Raw genomic sequence first — 20470 nt, forward strand, 5'->3', positions numbered from 1 at the left:
TACGGTGCTTAGACAAATATGGTGGTGACACAGGGCAGTGCAGAGAAGTTGCCTGAGAAAATAGCGCTCACGTCTTCTCAGTATTACAAGCTCTTTCGAGCAGGATAAGCAAATAGATACACTTCCAGCCGAAGCTCAAGGCAGAGGAATGCTGACAGGCCCACTGGAGGCAGAACATGGAAGTGACTGGTAGATCATCAAGGGTCAATCCCCCTGGCTGTGTAAGCCAGAGAGAAGGTACAAGTTTTACTATCGTGACAATGGAATGCCACTGGTGGTTTCAAGCAAAGGAGTGGCTTGAGCTGTCTGTGTTTTAATAGTGCCACCCAGGCTGCAGCAGCGTGACCTGACGCTGGGTAGGGACAAGGAGAGCAACTCAGAGGCCCTTTCTCCCAAGGCTATTCACAAGCACACTCGCACCTTCCTCGTGTCTTGCCTTCTGAGTATTTTACTATCTGAGAGAGTCTCTAATTTTTTTTCAATAACCAGGGACTGTTTTTATTTTTTTTTAATTCATGTATACTTCTAACAATTCTTCTATATCTTTAGATCCCAGTTGACATAGTGATAACTCCTGTTAGCATGTTATGTTTAATGATTCAGCCTGCTGTGACATGAGTGAATATGAATGCAAGGCTCAAGTTGGCACATTTCTCATGTGTGTGTGTGTGTGTGTGTGTGTGTGTGCGTGTGTGCACTTGTTCGTGGGTGTGCTCAGGCGTATGCACATGTATGTTGTGGTGCACATGTGAGCGAGTCTATGGAGAGCAGGAGTGGAGCTTCAGGGTCTTTCTCCATCTCCACACCATATGTTTGAGGCAGGTTCTCTCATTGGCAACTCTGACTCGTCGCTGACATGACCAGCTCCAGAAGGTGCTAGGGGGCAAGCCTCCGGGCACAGCTGTGGAGGATTGTCTCCACAGGTAGAGATGGGAAGACATCTCTGCCAACACGGGCAGCAGCAGTCCCTGGGCTGGTCCTGGACTGAACTGTCAAAAAGCAAGCCAGACGGTTCTGAGTAGTCTTTATCACTCTCTGACTCCTGACCATGGACACAATGTGAGCAGCTGCCTCAGGCTCCTGTGAGCAGCTGCCTCTGGTTCCTGTGAGGAGCTGCCTCAGGCTCCTGTGAGTAGCTGCCTCTGGCTCCTGCCTCCATGACTTTCCCACAGTGATGAACTGTGCCTGCAACTTGAACCACGGCAGATTCCCCCTTTGCCTTGGTCAGGATAGTCTATCAAAGCAATAAGAAAAACAACTCCTTCACTGAATCAGATGCTCACCAACTGGCTAGACTGGCTGGCCAGCAAGCTCCCAGGTCCTCCGTTCGCTGCCTGACCAACACTAGTTGGAGACTTCCAGCATAGACTCACTTTGTATGTGAATATAGGGCTCTGCTTTTCCTACATGTGTGACAAGCACTCTACCAACTGAGCCAGCCCCCAGCCCAAAGTCTTCATAGTGCTGTATAAATAGCTTATATATTTTAAATTATATTACTTTTTATTAAAGTTTCATATTTAAGAAATGTTAATTTCTTAAATTTAGCCAGCATGCTAAAACAAGATAATTTTCTCATTAAAAGTATTCCAGAAATGAGTAAATAAATAAATTAATGAAAAAAAACCCACAAACATTCTAGGTGTAAAGCAGGAGTTGCTCAAAGTTACAAACAAAGTTACTAACTAGTTTTACATTTTACGTACTGTAAAGTTGACTTATTCAAATAGAAAGATAGAAGATATTGTGTAACAATAAGAACTGTGGTTTGGTTTTTGTGGTGATGGTGGTGTTTTGTTTGTTTTGCTTTGTCTTTGTTTGTTTGCTGTTCCAGAAACATACATATGTAGGAATGGAGGAAAGGCTTATTTTGGTTCATGCTTTTGGAGGTTTCAGCTCCTGGTTGACTTGCAGAATGGCAATAGGAAGGTATGGTGGATCTGATCTGTTCACTTTAATAGTGGCCAGAGAGGAGAAAAGCAGACAGGAGGGAGCCAGGGCAAGATGCAGCCACCAAGGAATATACCAATGATCTACTTCCCCTAGCCAGGCCTCTTAGTACTCTTAGCCACTGTGATAAAGCACCATGACCAAGACAACTTATAGAACAAAATATTTATGCTAGCCTGTGATTCCAAAGTGATAATGGGAGTCACGTTCAGCCACGGCAGACTTCTCACCTCTCCGGGAGTCATTCAAACTCAGATTATCATTCTTGCACAGAAGGTAGTCTTGCGCACTGGGGCCATATGCTTAGTCCAGAGTGTTAGATACTGAGCCTGTTGCCCAGTTTTGGGTCCTAGCTGACAGTGACTATGGCTTTGTTAATAAGTCATTGGTTCATCAGCTTTGTAAAAATGAACTTTCCCACTAGAAGTAAGTCAAAATACCCTTTTAAAGGCTGTCTTTCTTGAATGGTTATTTACTATTAAAAAAATCTTGTTTGATTATGCAATGTGAAAAGACTTGTGAGGTCTGAGAACTGCCTAATCTGTGGCCAGAAAGATGTGAAGTATCTCTGTTCAACGAGGTAATGGAAGAGCTCATAACAGGCCAAAGGCCAAGGAGTAGGGAATAAGTGCTCAACCACAAAGCATACACACTGGTATCACACTGCCTTCAAAGCTCGTAGGCTACCATTGCAGAAACGGAGGCAGGAGGATTGTAAATGCCAGAGGTCTGGAAGCCACTCTACCCATGAACTCACAGCAGCTGAGCCTGCCTGCACAAAACCTCCACAAGATCAAGCCAGTCAACACGCTAGCATGCAGAGGGGAAAGTTCACAGGTTCCCACACCTGAGGAACTAAGGATCATTAGTGGCTTCCGGGAAAGGAAAGACAAGTTTTCATGTGGATGTAGCCCTTAACATGTTAACCAATGGATAGCCACACACTAAGGAACATATGGGCAGCTTGAACTGGACTCTAAAATAAGAAGTGTATGAAATGGGAGTATGGAAAACATGAAGGCGATCTCAGAGGAGTTCAGGGATGGGGGTGAATATGATCAAACTATGTTGTAGGAGAGTCTCAAAGAATTAATAAAAACATCTTAAAGTCTACTGAAATAAAGCCAAGAGTGGGAACATTTAGTACAGCTGTGTCTAAGAGCAGGAATGCAGACATTTTAATTAGAATAAAAGAATAGCACCATTAGCAAATAACTCTAGCATGGAAAAATAAATGAGAGGAAAGGACTTCACTGCTGCTTTGAGCATGTTGCCATGTACTTTTATCTAAAAGTCTATGAATTGAGTTTGTCTCTACTATGTCCCAAAGTACAGGTTACATTCACCCCATTCATTTTATACAACTGAAAATATAAATGTAGCAATTTACATTGTCTTTATAGACCATATGTAAAACCATTTTCCTATATTATTTTCAGCTACTTTGAACCTTTTCATTATGTTTCCAGGCTAAAGGCTGAGATCCCACAAACAAGAAAATTATTCCTTCAGCACTTACGTTATATATTCATATTATTGAATAATTTGAAGGAAAGTAAAAAAGAGAAAGTACGTAGAAGACCAAATACTGGCTGCAAACAAGTAGGAATTAAACTAACACGGATACCATGGGTCTGCATAATGGTATTCTAAGATTTCTAAAACATTAGATAAATAAACCATTGACATCTATGTTTTAAAGAAAAATAGAAATATTAAAATCTAGAGGAGCGTGACAGTTATGATATGTTTAAAATAAAATACATGAAGATGCTATTAATATTTTAAACCTGTAGATAGCTAACAGAGGCATCTGTCTACATGAACTCTCAAACATGGCAAAAATAACCCTAAATTTATAGACTTTCAATTAATACACATACTGAGCAGTTCTTTCATCAAAATGGGGCCAAACATTATTTGCTTCTGGTCAATGAGGGGTAAGGGGAGGGGCAGTGCAGCCTGACGGCTAGTCTGGATGGACCTAGAGTAAGTGAATAGAGAATGGAGAATGAGCTCTCCTGGAGCGAGGAGAACAGTGATGCTCTGTGCACGGAACACCCCATGAGCTCGGTTGTTTTCCCTCCTCTTGCAGCCTCAGAACAGCCTCTCTGCATGTGTGGTAAGCTGTGGATACGTGAATGTGTGGATAGGTCCTGTTTTCTTGATGAAGTCTGAGGCTTGTGGAATTGGGATTTTGACTCAGCCTAGACAATGATTCACTAAGCATATTTTAGCTGAGAATAATGGACTGGGGCCCTAATTTCACGATCAATGGTCGTGTGATTTCACTAAATTGTAAAGACAGGTGAACAAGCATGTTGGGGATGAAGCTACTGAGTCTGCAGAAAGCAAAGGCCAGAGTTCCCTGGAGCAGTAACCAACATCAGGAAGGAATCATTCTAGAAAACTGAGGGTGGCAGGTTGGGACTCCTCTATATATCTATAGATGAGCAGGCATTGAGGTGAAGTTGTAAAATCAAACTTAGAATCCTCTGTGGATGACTATTATGTGTTGGGCATTATGCTGAGGATTGGAGAAAGCCAAGGAATGCTCAATTCATTTAACACAGGTGTCAGCAGTAAAACAGCAGCCAAGACAATGAGGACCTCAGAAGACCAGGAGAGACTGAATAATCAGAAATCATTGGTGTTGCGACTATGAAGAAAGCAAGTGAAGTGTTTTAAAGACCACCGTAGGTACAGCTTGTGGTTTGCTGAGGCCACAGATCCATAACTAGAAAGTAGATCTTCAAATCTGCACATTCTGTTAAGGATATGGCCCAATGTCTCTGAACCCCAAGTGAAATATTTACAATGTCACTTCCACAAGGCAACATGAAATAAGAATTTCAGGAGAGAAGGTATCTAATAAGCCAAAGCATCTTGCTCTTCTGAGGTCAGCATATGGAGGAGAATGAATGCTGGTTGCTGGTTGGAAAGGACTTCGACACCGTTTGTCTCAAGCCCTCGGGAATCTGTGAAATGTTTACAGCGCTGTGACTCTAATGCTGCATCAGATCCTCTGGGAGGCTCTTCACTCTCCTCCAGATGTAGCTCTGACCCCTCGGGGTTCTCTCAGGATTCTTTACAAGGCCCAGCACTGATGACACTGTTTTAGGGATAGCAACCCATCGTGATGTGATCTCTGCTGCCAGCTGGAATCACAAAGGCCATTTTGCAGTTCTCACGTCTAAATCAGGACAGTAGCTGATATTAAGTAAACGCTCAAAATCACTATGAGTCTGCACTAAACAAAGTAAGACTTGTTAGTACGTGAAAATGTGTGTTCCCAGGTGAGGAAAAGGATGGCAGTAAAAGCTACAGAACCCCAAAGACCTCCAACAGGGAGCCTTGTGAGAGTGTCCAAGGGGGGGGATTTGTGGACCCCCTCTCTGCTCATGTGTATTTACCAGCAGACATGGGCCTGTGTGCATGTGGAGATGTGTACGTGTGTAGGTGTGTGCTGATCTTACCCTTCACCTGGTCGGAGACAGGGTCCCTTATGATTTGCCGTTGCCTATGCCACACCAGCTAAGCCATGAGAGATTCCTCCTCTGCCTCCCATCGCGCTGTCGGATCCCCAAGATGATAAATACGCGCTCCGGTATCCAGCTCTGTTCGGGTCCTGAGGATCCAAACTCAAGTCCACTGTACTCACTCAGCCTTTCCCAAATCCAATCTTTACTTTCCTTACTTGTTGTTTTGTTTTTTGACACAGTTTCTTTGCCTTCTTTTTACTTTTTAAAGCCTAATATTTGAGGGGGGAAATCCTCAGGCAAATGTTCGAGCATTTCTGCTCACATGTCTTCATCCAGGGATTTGGGAATAGCTCACAACTCTTCCTGGCTGACAACATGGCCACATCCTCATTTGAGAGCAATCAAATCTCACCGGGAAAGCTACAGGAAGTTAATGATGGCTGGCTCGGTTGAACTTGCAAACTAAAATGCCACCATGTGTTCTTGAGAACAACACTTCAGTGGGCACACACTGGAAGATGAAACAGGGAAGCGCCAGATTTGAGTCTTTCATGTAAACACTGCTTGAAAGTCATTTTGTGGAGACTTAATTTCAGTCTTAAACAGTTCTTTTCACAGACGTGCCTTATTCCACTGGAACCTCACTGCCTACACCCTTCCTCTACAAACTTTGTTTAAACTTTAGAAATACATCTAGTTCAAAGTCCATCCGAACAAAAAAAAAGTGCCAACGTTAGTAACTTAATTAGCACAAAGCACCAAAATGAAGGTACCTCTGTCCATCCATAGCTGGATTTAACAAATCCGAGCCTCCAGCATATTTCCTTTTGACCTTTTGTTTGTTTGGTTTTTTTGTTTTGTTTTGTTTTTTGTTTTGTTATTGTTGAGACAGTCTCACTATGAATCCCTGGGTATTCTGGAACCTGCCAAGAAGACTAGGATGGCCTGGAACTCCCAGAGATCCACCTGCCTTGGCCCACTCTGAGAATAAAGGGGTGTGCCACTACACCCACTGTGATCTTCTCTTAAAAATTATAGCGTTACAAATAATACTCAGGTATCTTATTGCCCTAATCATATTTCCTACCCCCCTTTCTAAATTTGAAGTATAATACCCTATGAATGTTTTAATGATTTTTATTATTTGTGTGATAAAATTTATGATCACATGCTATAATATATTAATATTATTTTATACTTTTATTTATTATTATTTTATATTTATGAGTGTTTTCCATGTACATACCTGTGCATACCTGGTGCCCAAGGAGACCAGAAGAGCAAATCAGATCAACTGGGATTGGTATTATAGATGCTTGAGAGCAGCCATGTGGGTTTTGGGAATCAAACTTGAGTTCTCTGGAAGAGCAGACAGAATTTTTAACCTCTGAGTCATCTCTGCACCCCTAATTATTATTTTGAAAGAAAATTACATAAAATTGACCTCCAAATTTTATGGAAAGTTGAAGAATGAGGTGATCATAAAAGAAAACCACTTGATACGAGCACTGATTGTGTAATTAGTTAATGCCAGCATAATTTAATCAATGCACAATTACATAACCATAAGCTTTGTGATGAAAAGAAAGTGACAGTTACAAAAACACCAAGAAGCGATTCCATGAGGATTTCTGACAAGGAGATTCCAAGGCTACCTGGCAATCCTATCTTGGAGCTTTTTCAGTAGATATTTGCACTGAATCATTTATTTTACCCATATATGCATGCTGACACACTTATGCATACCTATTCGCTGATTGTTTCTGATCTTGCTCATAGCTGATGAATAAAGAAAAGTTAAAGAGGTCTTCTTGTTTGCTTTGTTTAAGTGCTGGAGATGAAACTCAGCATCTCATATACCCAAAGCAAGTATTTCACCACTCAACCGCAGCCCTGGAGCTCTTCTGCTTGGATTTTGAGGCAGGGTCTCGATAAGTTATTCGAACCCGTTCTATGGATCAGACAGATCTAAGGCTCATAATTTTCATGCCTCACTCTCCCAAGTTCTTTGGATTGTAAGAGTATACCACCAGGTTTATATGTCAGCTATAGCCAGGTCCAGTGGTACAAGTTTATCATCTAAAAGCGTAGATGTGTCAGAGCTGGCGAGATGGCTCAGCAGTTAGGAGCACTGGTTGTTCTTCCAGAGGACCTGGGTTTGATATGCAGAACCTACATAACAGCTCATAAGTGTCTGTAAATCCAGTACTGGGGGCTTCTTCTGGCCCCACAGGCCCTAGGCACACATGTGGTGAACGCACAGACATAAAGGAAAACATTCACACAACTAAAATTAAAATAAATCAATCTGAAAAGAGAAGAGTAGCCGTGTCATCAGATGAGACTGCATTATTTTCCTCTGAGGGAAACAGCCATGGCTCTCCTTATAAGGAAAGAAATGGAAACAAACTAACCAGACAAATAGAAACTACTTGAACAATGCAATGGACAAAATTTTCAAGCTAACAACTTTAGCAAAACATAGAACTGTAATTCATGTACTATTTATCTCTCCTTGATCAAATCCAAGGACAGGAGAAGAAAATGTAGTTTCTTAGAAGTCCAGGCTCTGATGAAGCCTGTATGCACGTGCTCCTGAGAGGCTTTCCCCGGGGGAGAGCATGCCAGAGGGGCAGCTTGCAAATACAAACAGGAAACAATACTGGCTGAAGTGGCTGCGGGAACCCCAGGAATCTGCCTGAAGATGTCACTCAATGTGCTCTTCACATGGGGTGGGAGGAGTGAAGGTTTCAGTTAATCATATTATTAAAATCTCATGTAATTTTTGTTCATCCAAATTTCTGGGGGTTTTAGCACATTCTGCCTCTGTGTACATGAAGACGACCCAGGCAGAGCAGCCACTGTTCTGGTGAGCAAAGTCTTTCTTCGTTCTGACCATCGAGGCAAGAGAACACTCTTCTGATGACCACGGTCACGGCTGGCTGCTGAGTGTTTTCCATTTACTGAGTGAGAGCCTGTACATGATGCTAATGAAGCGTTTGCTTCAAGATGTTTTTAAAAACGAATGTGAGGAAGAGGAATTGTTTACTTTGATTATTTTAAATTGTAAATGCAGATGCTTCAAAGGGAAAAAATAGTAATCTGGGAAAAGAGGACAGCTGTGATCCATGACAACAGACCAAGAATTAACTTTTGCTTGTACATGGAGGAGGAGTGGGGGGAGTGCTTCCTGCTGCAGGACTGTCCTTTGGCCCTAAAACATTGTCATTAGTTAAGTGTCTGTTACCACTGGGGTTTGTTTTAATTCCAAGAGCCATTCTGGGTGTGCAAATAACGATTCTTCTGTGGTTATGGCTGTTTTCCTGGTGTCGCTATTATAATAGAATTATAATAGTATTATATTAGAATTTGGTTTGGCCTTGTCACCACAGCAAAGACATAAGGAAAGAAAGCCTTCTTCTTTCACATACCCAACACTGCCCCGAGCCTGCTTGTCCCTTTGGATTTCCAGTTTTGATCACAATGTGGGACAGTAAAGAAAGCAGGGAAGAGTAGAGCAAGAGCGACATTGTGATCATATCTGTTCTTTCCTGCTGCACTCTGCTGTGCCTTAAGTAGCAACTCTCTAAGCTCTTCCCTTTCTTCTCTATAACAAATGAATCGCTGCCCAGCTTTGTGTCCTTGCCCCTCTATACCACAGTGCCTTGTAGTTAGTGGCTCTGCCTTGTGGTCTATTGTAGGCTAGCTAGCATTATCCTTTGGAAGCACGGCTTTGAGGATGCCGCCCTTCTCCTCACCCTGTGCTCAGAAAGCTTTCAGGACTCACCTTGGCCCAGAAGATGAAGGCCGTTCCTTGGATTGGAATTAAGCTCCCTTTCAGTCTGTCTGGACCACTGTGATTTCCTTTCATTCCGTCAGACAGATCTCATCATAGTCCTCCCAGCACGTGAGGCAGTCACCCTGCACCTGTCTCCCCGTGCCATTCTGCCCACCACTTTTCCCCATCTAAATGCTGCCCATGGCTTTCTAGGTATTTCACTTTCCACCTTTTCCTCCCCATCTTGTGAATCGGGAGGATGCGGGGAGGGAGGTGAAAACAAGCCGCCAGGCACAGGGGCATGCCCAGCCACTTCCAGCTTCGTCTCCTTCCACCTTCTTCTTCTGTATCACTAGGTGGTCTTGGTTTACTTGGTGAACCAATTCTGCTAACTGCTCCACTATGTTTTTGAATCAATGCATTTAATCACCTACCCCTGTCAGTTAATATCACCCCCGCAGTATCCAAAGAATATACCACAGGGAGAACAGCCTTTAAAAGTGTGTCACTGAATAGAGTGTGTTAACACTACTAAGCCCTATTTAGGATGGAATGTAGGAGAAAGAATAGGATTGTGGAAGCAGTTGTAGCTAAGATGTCTTAGTGAGTGATTCAGGCTGTGCTACGCCGGAAAGGCTGAAGCTCTGGCTCCAGGTGCTACTTGGAAAGTCCCATTGTAGCCCTCTGCTTCAGAATGGCTCCTGTTGACACTTACACGCCCTCACTTAGAAGATACCTTGGGTAGCCTTGAAAGGTGGACAAGGGTAGCACATCTAATCAGAACTCTTAGGCCATTTATCAGAATCACCAGTAGTGTTTTATTCTGTTCCCTGGATCTCATAGCAGGGCTGCTAGGACAAACATTCATCTGCACCCAGGTTTAGAAGACCTGGTTAGGAAGGCAAAGTTAATGATGGCCAATGTTTTGTTTGTTTGTTTGTTCGTTTGTTTGTTTGTTTTGCAAAATTATAAATTCTCAGAATCCTTGCTAAGCAAAAGGTGTATGAATTAGTCCATTCAGGCCCTACAATGCTGCATTCGCTCCATGTTCACAGGTGCAGATTCTGAGGCCTGAAGTAAAATAACTAGTGTAGTGCACACTGCTGGTAAATGATCAAGCCTGTATCGTCTGTGAGCTTGATGCCAAACCCCAACTTTTCCTCACAGCCTCTACCCAACTTAATTACATTACTGATGTGTGGGCCCAGTCTCTTCCCAAGTAGTAATTCCTTTTATTCAACATGAGATTCTCTTTCAGAAAGTTCTGGCAGCCTGTTAGAAGGATTCCTGAGCTCAGTTTTCTTTTGACTATTTTCTTGGTTCTTATCCAGTCGATGAGTCATGATATTACAAGATCTTCCCTACAGTAGGTCAACTTCTGTGGTTCTTTATCTCCTTATAAAGTTATCATTATTAATAGAAAATAAGCTTTTTCTACATATAATATATGCCTCACCGTTAATATATGTGAGTGTCAGTATATATACGTGTGTGTGTGTGTGTGTGTGTGTGTTTGAGAGATGGCTTAGTAGTAAAGAGTACTGGCTGCTTTTCCAGAGGACACAGATTAAAGTCCTAGCACCCACACGGCACCTCACAACTGTCTGTAACTCTAGTCTCAGGAGACACAACACCCTTTTTACTGATCTCAGTACATAGCAAGCATGCATGTGGTGCACAATAGACATCCAGGCAAGACACTCATATCCATAAAAATAAAATTTTAACTTAAACATGCCTTGCTACCCTTGTAAAATACCAGTGCATCGTGGGTAATATTTACAGATATAAATACTATGCTTAGGTTTTAAACTAAAAGATTGTCATGACCGTTAAGACAATATGACAGACCTACCAGCTTTACTCTCAGTTGACATTTTTCTGCCCTTCATATATAAAGTTTAATTTTCTAGGACATTTTCACATTTCTTTCCTCATTTTTCCTCTTCACAATTCAGAGTAATCCCTGCACTGAAGTTTCTTTACAGATAAAAATACTCCTAATCAAGCTCCATCAAAAGAAAAATGAGAGTTAATGAGTAAATGGGCTTAGAGTATCAGAGGAGTCTGGGATGAGAGGTGCATGCTATTTTACTGTTCTTAGTGCCATGTGGCCCTCCATTACAGCAAGCACAGGCGGAGGCTCTGGCCTCATTTACTGGCCAGCCAGACAAGGCTCTGTTTCATGGCTCCAGAGACAGACAGGTTTAAGGGACACAAACTGCAAGGCCCAAAAAAGCAACCGCACTACCTGCTATGACACTGGGTACTTTAAAATGGATTAGGAATGTTAGACAGTCAAAATATGGCATGGATACTGAGCTGAGGACCTTGAGAAAAGAATGTGTCAGCCATGTTTAATAGATGAAACAAAATCTAGTGAAATTAGAGGGCAACCACAAACCAGCCTCATGAATAAGTAATCCGTGAGCTGGCAGGGTTTGCTTCCTCACACTTAGGCAGATGATAGGCATCTCTCCATACACGGGAAAACCATTTGGCTCACTGTAGATCATCCTCACAATGGTCACTTCAGTGAGGCAGGGAACTAAATTAACGTCAAACTTCCCCAAATATTCAAGAGTAAACGTGTGCCAGTCATCTTAGGCATCACCTTTTATTTCCTATCTTACAGTCTTTTTACAGCACCACGTGGTCTTTTCCATTTGCTTCCCTCCCTGTGATTCAAGGAGCTAAAGGTTTCAGTCAATGTTAATTGTCTCCGAAACAGTTTGAGGGGGTCCTTTCACATAGAGACCCCTGAAATTATTATTTTCACATACAGCTGATTGTCTTTCTTTGCAGCTTAGAATAAGAGAGATCTACATAATCACGGTATCAAAATGTCAAAAGATGCACTGAAAGAAGGAAGAAAAGGAAAGAAAACAAAACAAAACCCTTAAAGCGGGAGTGCGGCCCTCAGCCCTACAAATCCTTGGCTTGCATGTAATGCTTGTGACATGCTGGAATTAACAAGTTACTCCTCACAGAATGAATAATAATGCAATTATTTGCCACAAGAAGCAAAGAGGGGTAGGTTCTGTTTTAAAAATGAGTGCCTTTACGTCTGTATAAGGAAAAGAAACTGCATTCATTTGCATAAGTTGCTAACGCCAGTGACCTACAGCTCCGTGGTTACCTTACGATAATTCTGCCACCTTCTTACCAGAGCCTTATATATTTTTCAGTGTTTGAACTAGCAATAAACTGTCAAGCTGCTTCCATGTTCACATTATATCCGTACCTAAAGATCTTGATTGGCTGATTAAAGTGTCTCCTGTTACAAGTGGACAGACATCAGTGTCACTGAGGCCTGAAGGGTTACTATTCTATTTTCTTCATTTGTGGGAAGACAGGTGAGAAGGGTGGGAGCCTGGGTTCTTGAGGACCCTTCTCCATGTCTCCTTGTCAGTCAAACAGCATGGCTCAGTACAGCTGTATTAATTGATCACTAGTTATCTTTTCTAAGTTCTGTCAGATAAACACTCTGAAAACAAAGGTATTTAGAGACAGAAGGAAAGACCAGATCCTGGGACAGTTTTGCTACAGCCAGCAGCAAAACTTAAGAGAATCTTACTTCAGGTTTAGTGACTGTGCTAACCAAGAAAAAAAAGTCTTGAGATAAGAAAATGGATAGAAGGGTAAGAAATAACCTTCTTCATGTTGAATTTGCATCATTTATTAATGGAAAAGTGGGATGACCTCTAGTTGGGGCATCTAGAATAGTGGACAGCTCATGAAGTGTAAGAACCTGGTGCTTGGGTTTGCTTGTATGAGTTGCTGACAGGTTCTATGCCTAAGCTGGTTGTACTGGTTCCCTACGTGGAGTGAACTGGGGTCCGAGGGGACTGCAGCCATCCCTACACTCCTTTACAGCTCTCCCTCCCACCTCTCAATCCTTCCCACTTTCTAAGACATAAAATTTACATTTTCTAATTCTTCTCAGCAGTATTAACATTGAGACACAATGAGAGTATTCTCAAATTCCTTACAAGTCCATCTAGCCGTTCTCTTTGTAATTAATTCTTTACACGGTTTGTGTATGTGTGTGTGTGTGTGTGTGTGTGTGTGTGTGTGTATGAAGATTTGATGGACTGCACTGTGCTGAATGACAGAGATTCAAAGATAAATAGGATGTCTTGATCCTGAAAAGTGTAACAAGGAGTATAAATATAAAATAAAAATAAAGAACATTATATATTTAAGCCAGTGCATGTTACTGTGAGGTAGATGAGCCTCCTAGAAACAGATTTATTGTTGCTAAGACAGAAAGCCATACCACCCCATGAATATAATCTAGAAAATTCTCCTTTAAAATTTTGAAGCAGGGTACTGGTATAGAAACAAAATGGTAGATCAATGGAATCGAATAGACAACCCTGAAATAAACCCACACACTTATGGACATCTGATTTTTGACAAAGATGCCAAAACCATACAATGGAAAAAAGACAGCATCTTCAACAAATGATGCTGGTCTAACTGATGTCTACATGTAGAACAATGCAAATAGATCCATACTAATCACCCTGCACAAAACCAAAGTCCAAATGGATCAAAGACCTCAACATAAAACCAGACACACTAAAGCTTTTAGAAGAAAAAGTGGGGAAGAGCCTGGAACTCATTGGCACAGGAGACAACTTCCTGAACAGAACACCAACATCATAGGCTTTGAGATCAACAATCAGTAAAGGGAACCTCATGAAACTGAAAATCCTCTGTAAAGCAAAGGACACTGTTGTCAGAACAAAACAACAGCCTAGAGATTGGGAAAGGATCTTTACCAACTTTGTATCTGACAAAGGGCTAATATCTAGACTATATAAAGAACTCAAGAAATTAAACAGCAACAAATCAAGTAATCCAATGGGGTACAGAGCTAAACAGAGAATTCTCAATAGAGGAATATTGAATAGCAGAGAAACACTTAAAAAAATGTTCAACATCCTTAGTCATCAGGAGATGCAAATCAAAATGACCCTAAGATTTCACCTCACACCCATCAGAATGGCTAAGATCAAAAGCTCAAGTGACAATACATGCTGGGGAGGATGTGGAGAAAGGGAAACCCTCTTCCATTGCTGGTGGGAATGTAAACTTGTACAACCGCTTTGGAAATTAATCTGGCACTTTCTCAGACAATTAAGAATAGTGCTTTCTCAAGATCCAGCTATAGTACTCCTGGGCATATATCCAAAATATGCTCAAGTATACAACAAGCACATTTGCTCAACAATGTTTATAGCAGCTTTATTTGTAATAGCCAGAAGATGGAAACCCAGATGTCCCTCAGTTGAGGAATGGACACATAAATTGTAGTACATTTACACAATGGAATGCTACGCAGCTATTAAAAACAAATCATGAAATTTTCAGGCAAATGATGGGAACTAGAAAAGATCATCCTGAATGGGGTATCCTGAATGAGACACATATGGTATATACTCATATGTAAGTGGATATTAGACATAAAATATAAGATAAACATACTAAAATCTGCATACCTAAAGAAGCTAAGCAAGAAGGAGGACCCTGGGTAAGATGATCAATCCTCACTGAGAAAGGCAAACTGGACAGACATCTGAAGAGGAAGAAAACAGCAACAGGACAGGACCCTACCACAGAGGGCCTTTGAAAGACTGTACCCAGCAAGGTATCAAAGCAGATGCTGAGACTTATAAGCCAGATTTTGGGCAGAGTGCAGGGAATCTTATGAAAGAAGGGAGGAGATAGAAAGAGCTGGACAGAACAGGAGCTCCACAAGGAGAGCAACAGAACCAAAAAAAAAAAAATGGGCACAGGGGTCTTTTCTGAGACTGATGCTCCAACAAAGGACCATGCATGAGATAACCTAGAACCCCTGTACAGATGTAGCCCATGGCAGCTAGGTATCCAAGTGGTTCCTTAGTAATGGGAACAGGGACTGTCTCTGACATGAACTCAGTGGCTGGCTCTTTGATCACCTCCCATTGAGTGGTGGGGGGCAGCCTTACCAGGCCACAGAGGAAGACAATATAGCCAGTCCTGATGAGACCTGATAGGCTAGAGTCAGAGGGAAGGGGAAGACAACCTCCTCTGTCAGTGGACCTGGGGAGGGGCATGGGAAGAGATGAGGGAGGGAAGGTGGGATTAGGAGGGGATGAGGGAAAAAACTACAGCTGAGATACAAAGTGAGTAAACTGTAATTTATAAAACAATAAATAAATTTTTAAAAATTTTGAAGCATAAACAGGAAATTTTGCTAAAGCACTCCTACTCTCTCTCTCACACACTCACATACACGTACTCATACACACACAGATATACACACACAAATATACACACAAACACACTTTAGTTGATTCAATTGACCTGTATGTTTTCATATGGTTGTGTAAATATTTAATTGTTTATGTTTAGATTTAGCCAAGTTTATTCATAGCATTTAAAATATATACCATTCTGAGTAACTGCTCCTTTAAGTACAAAGACCAATTCAATGCTCCTAAGATAGTTATTCATTCTGATACCTGGCATTGGTTTACAATGTCTCAAAAGCATCATTCAACAATATATGCCAATATTGCAAAAAGTTTTGATCAGTTGTTTGGTAAGACAAAGATTAAGAGTCAATATAAACTAAAACATTGTAATAAATACCCCATATTCAGACATAGCATTGTTTTTTAAATCCAAACCATCCAAAGTATTTCCTCCATTAGTAATGACATGAATGTGATCTGACTTGGTTTTCTTTGAACTTCAATTTGCAGAATGGGACAGCTTCTGGCGTCAGGCTGCCTGGATAGAAAATTATGTTCTTTTGCTTACAAGCTATATGACTTCTTCCAGACTCGATTTCCTTATCTATTAGATGGAGATAGTAATAGTGGCTACCTGTCTCTGAGAGTACAAGCACTTACTTCATTTACTTCATTTGTTTATCAACATGTGGTTACTGAAAGTTGCGCATAACTAAAATACTTAGTAAAACGAACATAGCAAGATAATTCAGTCATTAGCAAAGAACAGGATGGAAAGTCAGGCTACGGTCTTGGAACCCTGCCTATTGTTGAATTTATAAAGCTAACAGATGTAAATATATAAAATATAGTAAGTAATGATTGTAGAATCAGAGTTTATTGGCCTAATAGAAATGCAGACAAAGTAGGTCCTCAGTTTTCTTTCTCCCAGTGCCACATAGTTTCCAAGCAACCTCACCCTATCTTAGCTTCTTCTCTTTATTTAAAAACTGAAAGTGACTAAGAAAGCAGCTCAATGGTAAGGCTCTGACCTCCCATGTTCCAAGCCCTGGATTCAGTCACCAACACCACATAAAATAGGACATGGTGATAGAAGCCTATAATTTAACACTTGAAAGATACAGACAGGAGGATCAGAAGCGTTAGGTCATGGCCTTACAGGGAGTCCAGGCCAGCCTGGATTACAAAAGATTCTCAAGAGGGAGAAAGAGAGAGACGGGGAGGAGAGGCCAGGGGAAGGGGGGCCTAGAGAGACTAGTTCTTCATAGATTTTCGATTTTAATCAACCTTCAGATTAAGAAGATAGAATTTTAAAGTGTTTATGTGTTACTATAGGTAGTATCCTATGAAAATGGTAGCAATATAGTGCATGCTTTCATGAAGCTCACATCCCAGAGCAGAGATGTAGTGAGAGCTACATCTCATGTTCACCAAACAGATTCTGACCTCTTTGTGAGGTGAGAATGAAATGAGGATGTTTGTACTTTTTCTGAGCCTTCCCCCCCCCAAAAAAAAATGCTTTATTTGAGGTAATAAGGAAGCAAACCTTCATGGGGCTGGGACTGAACAATGGCAGGAGTGGACCAAAATCAAATAAGTCACGTAGGGTGGAAGTATGGACTGACCTACAGGAAAGGGGGTCCTATAACACGCTCTGAACAACTGTCTGTCAGGTGCCATGGAAATGCTGTTTCTGGTCAATTCAACTAAATTGATTGTATCTTCCCATTGCTGCTCTTATTTTATCATTGGGTATGATATTAAGTGGATTTCAGGACTTTTCAGTTACTTTAGTCCAATTACAAACAGTGAGCATTCCTGAGTTTCTCTGGATTTCATTTGTAAACTTGTGGCACTCTGGACACTTCAGCAGCCATTTCTGTAGACAGATCAAGCCGTGTGTTTTTCAGTCTCTTCTGTTTGCATAAGAGCTTTAGAAGACTCTAGAAATTTTTGACCAATAGTTAAAACCTAAACCACCTTAAAATCACCAGGAACTGCCTTGCCATTCCAGTTTTTTTTTATTTAAATTCATTTTTTATAACTTATTTACTTTACATCTCAATTGTAACCCCCTTCATTTCTCCTCCCAGTCCCACCCTCCCTCTCTTTCCCCCCTTATTGCCCTTCCCTAGTCCTCAGAAAGGGAGAGCTCTCCTCCCTACCATCTGACCTCAGCCTATCAAGCCTCATTAGGATTGCAGGCATCCTCTTCTTCTGTGGCCTGGCAAAGGTCCCCACAAGGGGAAGTGAACAACAGACAACAGAATCCATGTCAGAGACAGCCCTGTTCCCCTTACTGGGGAACCCACATGGAGATTGAACTGCCTATAGGCTATATCTGAGCAGGGGGTCTAGGCGCTCTTCATGCACGGTGCTTGGTTGGTGCATCAGTCTCTGCAGGAAACCCTGGGGACCAGTTCTGTCTCTGTTGGTCTTTTTTTTTTTTTTTTTCTTTCTTCAGACCAGTGTTTTAGATAAGCCTTATGGGCAAGGTTAGTTCTCCCGGGCCATCCTGAAACACACAGCCCTCTGTGAGCTCAAGCAGCTTCCAACTTCAGATGCTTAGACCCCAAGAGGTAACAACGCTAAGCTAGCTTCCCCCATGGCCGAGGGAAGAATGTCACCCTGGGTGAATGGTGAAGTATCTACACAGTTGTCGCTTGTCCTTGCTATTATTTCTGAAATAGAAGAATATAAAACTAATCAAGTGCTATTAGGGAAATTCTTACACACACACACACACATTTTTAAACACACAAGTACATTTCCTGCCCATATTTTTAGCAGTAGTGTAGGTAATTCTGACGCAGATGGTCTAAAAACGGCGTTCTGAAATCAGCTGGATTGCGCTGATCAATCAGCATTCTTGGACAGGGAGTCAGTTGGGTACCAAGCTACCACTCAAGAATACAGAACTCTAGGATTCTAGGAATGGCCTTAGCTTCCACAGGGCACAACAATCTGTTCATCAATATGTGCTTTTAAATATCTGTGGGGAATCCTAATTTGTACTCGGCAGTATAAAAGGTGAAGGGTTAGGCCTAGTATATCACATCTGTGTGTGCGTGTTCTATGCTTTGCTAGCTTCCTGGTTTTGTGCATTGTCTACTATCTTGGTCTGTGTAATGACTGCCCCAAAGTTTAAATGAATGGAACAATGAATTTAATAGCCAGCATGTTAGAAGTAGTTACTGTTATCATTGTGTGCATGTGTGTTCCCATGTGTAGGTGTGTGTGCACATGTAACATGTTCAGAAGTAAAATTGTGATTTACAACTTCAAGAAGAACATATATAAACAATACAAACATAAAGAAAAATTTAAACTTTTTATTCGAGACAAGTAGTAGGCTTGCATGCACCAAAAACGCAATATACTAATTTTAATGGTTATGATTTTAATGCGTATGAATGTTTTCTGAATGTATGTATGTTCAACTACATGTGTATAGAGTCTGCTGAGGACAGAGAGGGTCTTGGGTTTCCTAAAACTGGAATTACCCATGTTTGTGAGCCAATATATGGGTGCTCGGTCCTCTGCAAGAGCAGCAAGTGCTCCTAAACAAAATGTAATTTTCCAAGTAACAAAGTAGATTACAAAACAGAGAATTAAAAGAACATTTAAAAATAATTTTATAAAAATGTTTTACAGTGTTTAATTGTACTGTAAGTGACCTAATTCTCTTTAATTCACCAAATGTTTCTATAGCCTATAGAGAAAATAAAGCCTAATAAGTGGCAACCGATTTGAATTTGTCACTTCATTATATAAAGAGCCCAAACCAGAAACTGTATACCTTTGCAAGAAATCTTTGGATGTGCCAAAAGAAACCTGAGACCCCATACAATTTCATTAAGTACTGTTTATAGGGTGTGAGTGTTTCTGAGAAACCTACACCTCTCACCTCATTCTCAAAAGGTTTTTTGTGGCACTCCAAAAGGTTAAGGACCACAGAATGTGCTCATTTAGCACACTTCCTACATAGTCTCTTTTATGCTGGAGAAATATCTCCACTGATAGCATTCCAAATAGCGTGTTTGACTGGATTCTCTTTTACTGGCCTCTGGAACATTTTTTCCCAAGCTCTCACTGTTTAGCCATCCAACCACAGAAGTGCAGGAATACACTTCCATCACCTCCGAAGCAGTTCTGCTGCAGTCGCCTATCCAAATTCTTCAGACAGCCTCGTGATGCTTGTGCACATTTACTTTTGACTCAATGATGGGTCCTTTGGCTTATTTACTATTAGTTCTGTGTTGCATTTCATCTCAGAAAACTGGCACAGCTTCTCTGGAAAAGTACAGTTCAGTTCTGCTGCTTTTTGTCTGGCTAGCATTTCACCCATTCATATTTTACTTATAATGTGGAAACGACCCTATTGACGCTCTGTGTTTTATTTCTCTCTTTCTTTAGGTGTGTATGCAACATTGACTGTTCTCAAACCAACTTCAATCCCCTCTGTGCTTCTGACGGGAAATCTTATGATAATGCATGTCAAATCAAAGAAGCGTCATGTCAGAAACAGGAGAAAATTGAAGTCATGTCTCTGGGTCGATGTCAAGGTAATATTCATAGCAAAATTTCATTTCAAAAAAATGTTTTTAGTCTCTGTGCAGAAATGAAAAGTGAAGATAATTCCTTACTAGGCAGCTATTTCATTTCCGAAAGACAGTTCTGACTCACAATGGATCATGTAGTCAGCTGTAGAATTTGTGTTGATTATGGGTGTTTGAGGACCCATCAGCAATAGTGCATGTCTTTTTCAATATAATGGGGCTGTATTGTGACAAGGCCATGAGCACAGGAGCCAGTATTCAGAAGATAGCAGACATTCTCCTGGCAAAGGCTGAAGAGAACATCTAGTAAAGAATTTAAGAATTGATTAGAAACCTTAGAATTAAAAGCAAAAACTCCTCCTTTGTATTGATTCAATAGAAATATTTTGAGCACATCCTTAAAAGCTGAACATAGTATAATATTCTGTTTTGTTGTTCAGGAGAAATGGTTTAGGG

At 41.2% G+C, this 20470-nt stretch overlaps 1 protein-coding gene across 1 annotated transcript in view; it reads left to right on the forward strand.

The window, feature by feature from the left end:
- Tmeff2 (transmembrane protein with EGF like and two follistatin like domains 2) overlaps positions 1-20470 on the forward strand; it is a 269707-nt gene that overhangs the window by 195505 nt on the left and 53732 nt on the right. Inside the window, exon 6 of the mRNA XM_055616977.1 lies at positions 19872-20020. Coding sequence (XP_055472952.1) covers positions 19872-20020 — 149 coding nt within the window. The remainder of the gene's footprint in view (positions 1-19871; positions 20021-20470) is intronic.

The sequence above is a fragment of the Psammomys obesus genome, unplaced genomic scaffold (assembly GCF_907164565.1).
Source record: "Psammomys obesus unplaced genomic scaffold, mPsaObe1.curated_primary_1811, whole genome shotgun sequence".
NCBI lineage: Eukaryota > Metazoa > Chordata > Mammalia > Rodentia > Muridae > Psammomys > Psammomys obesus.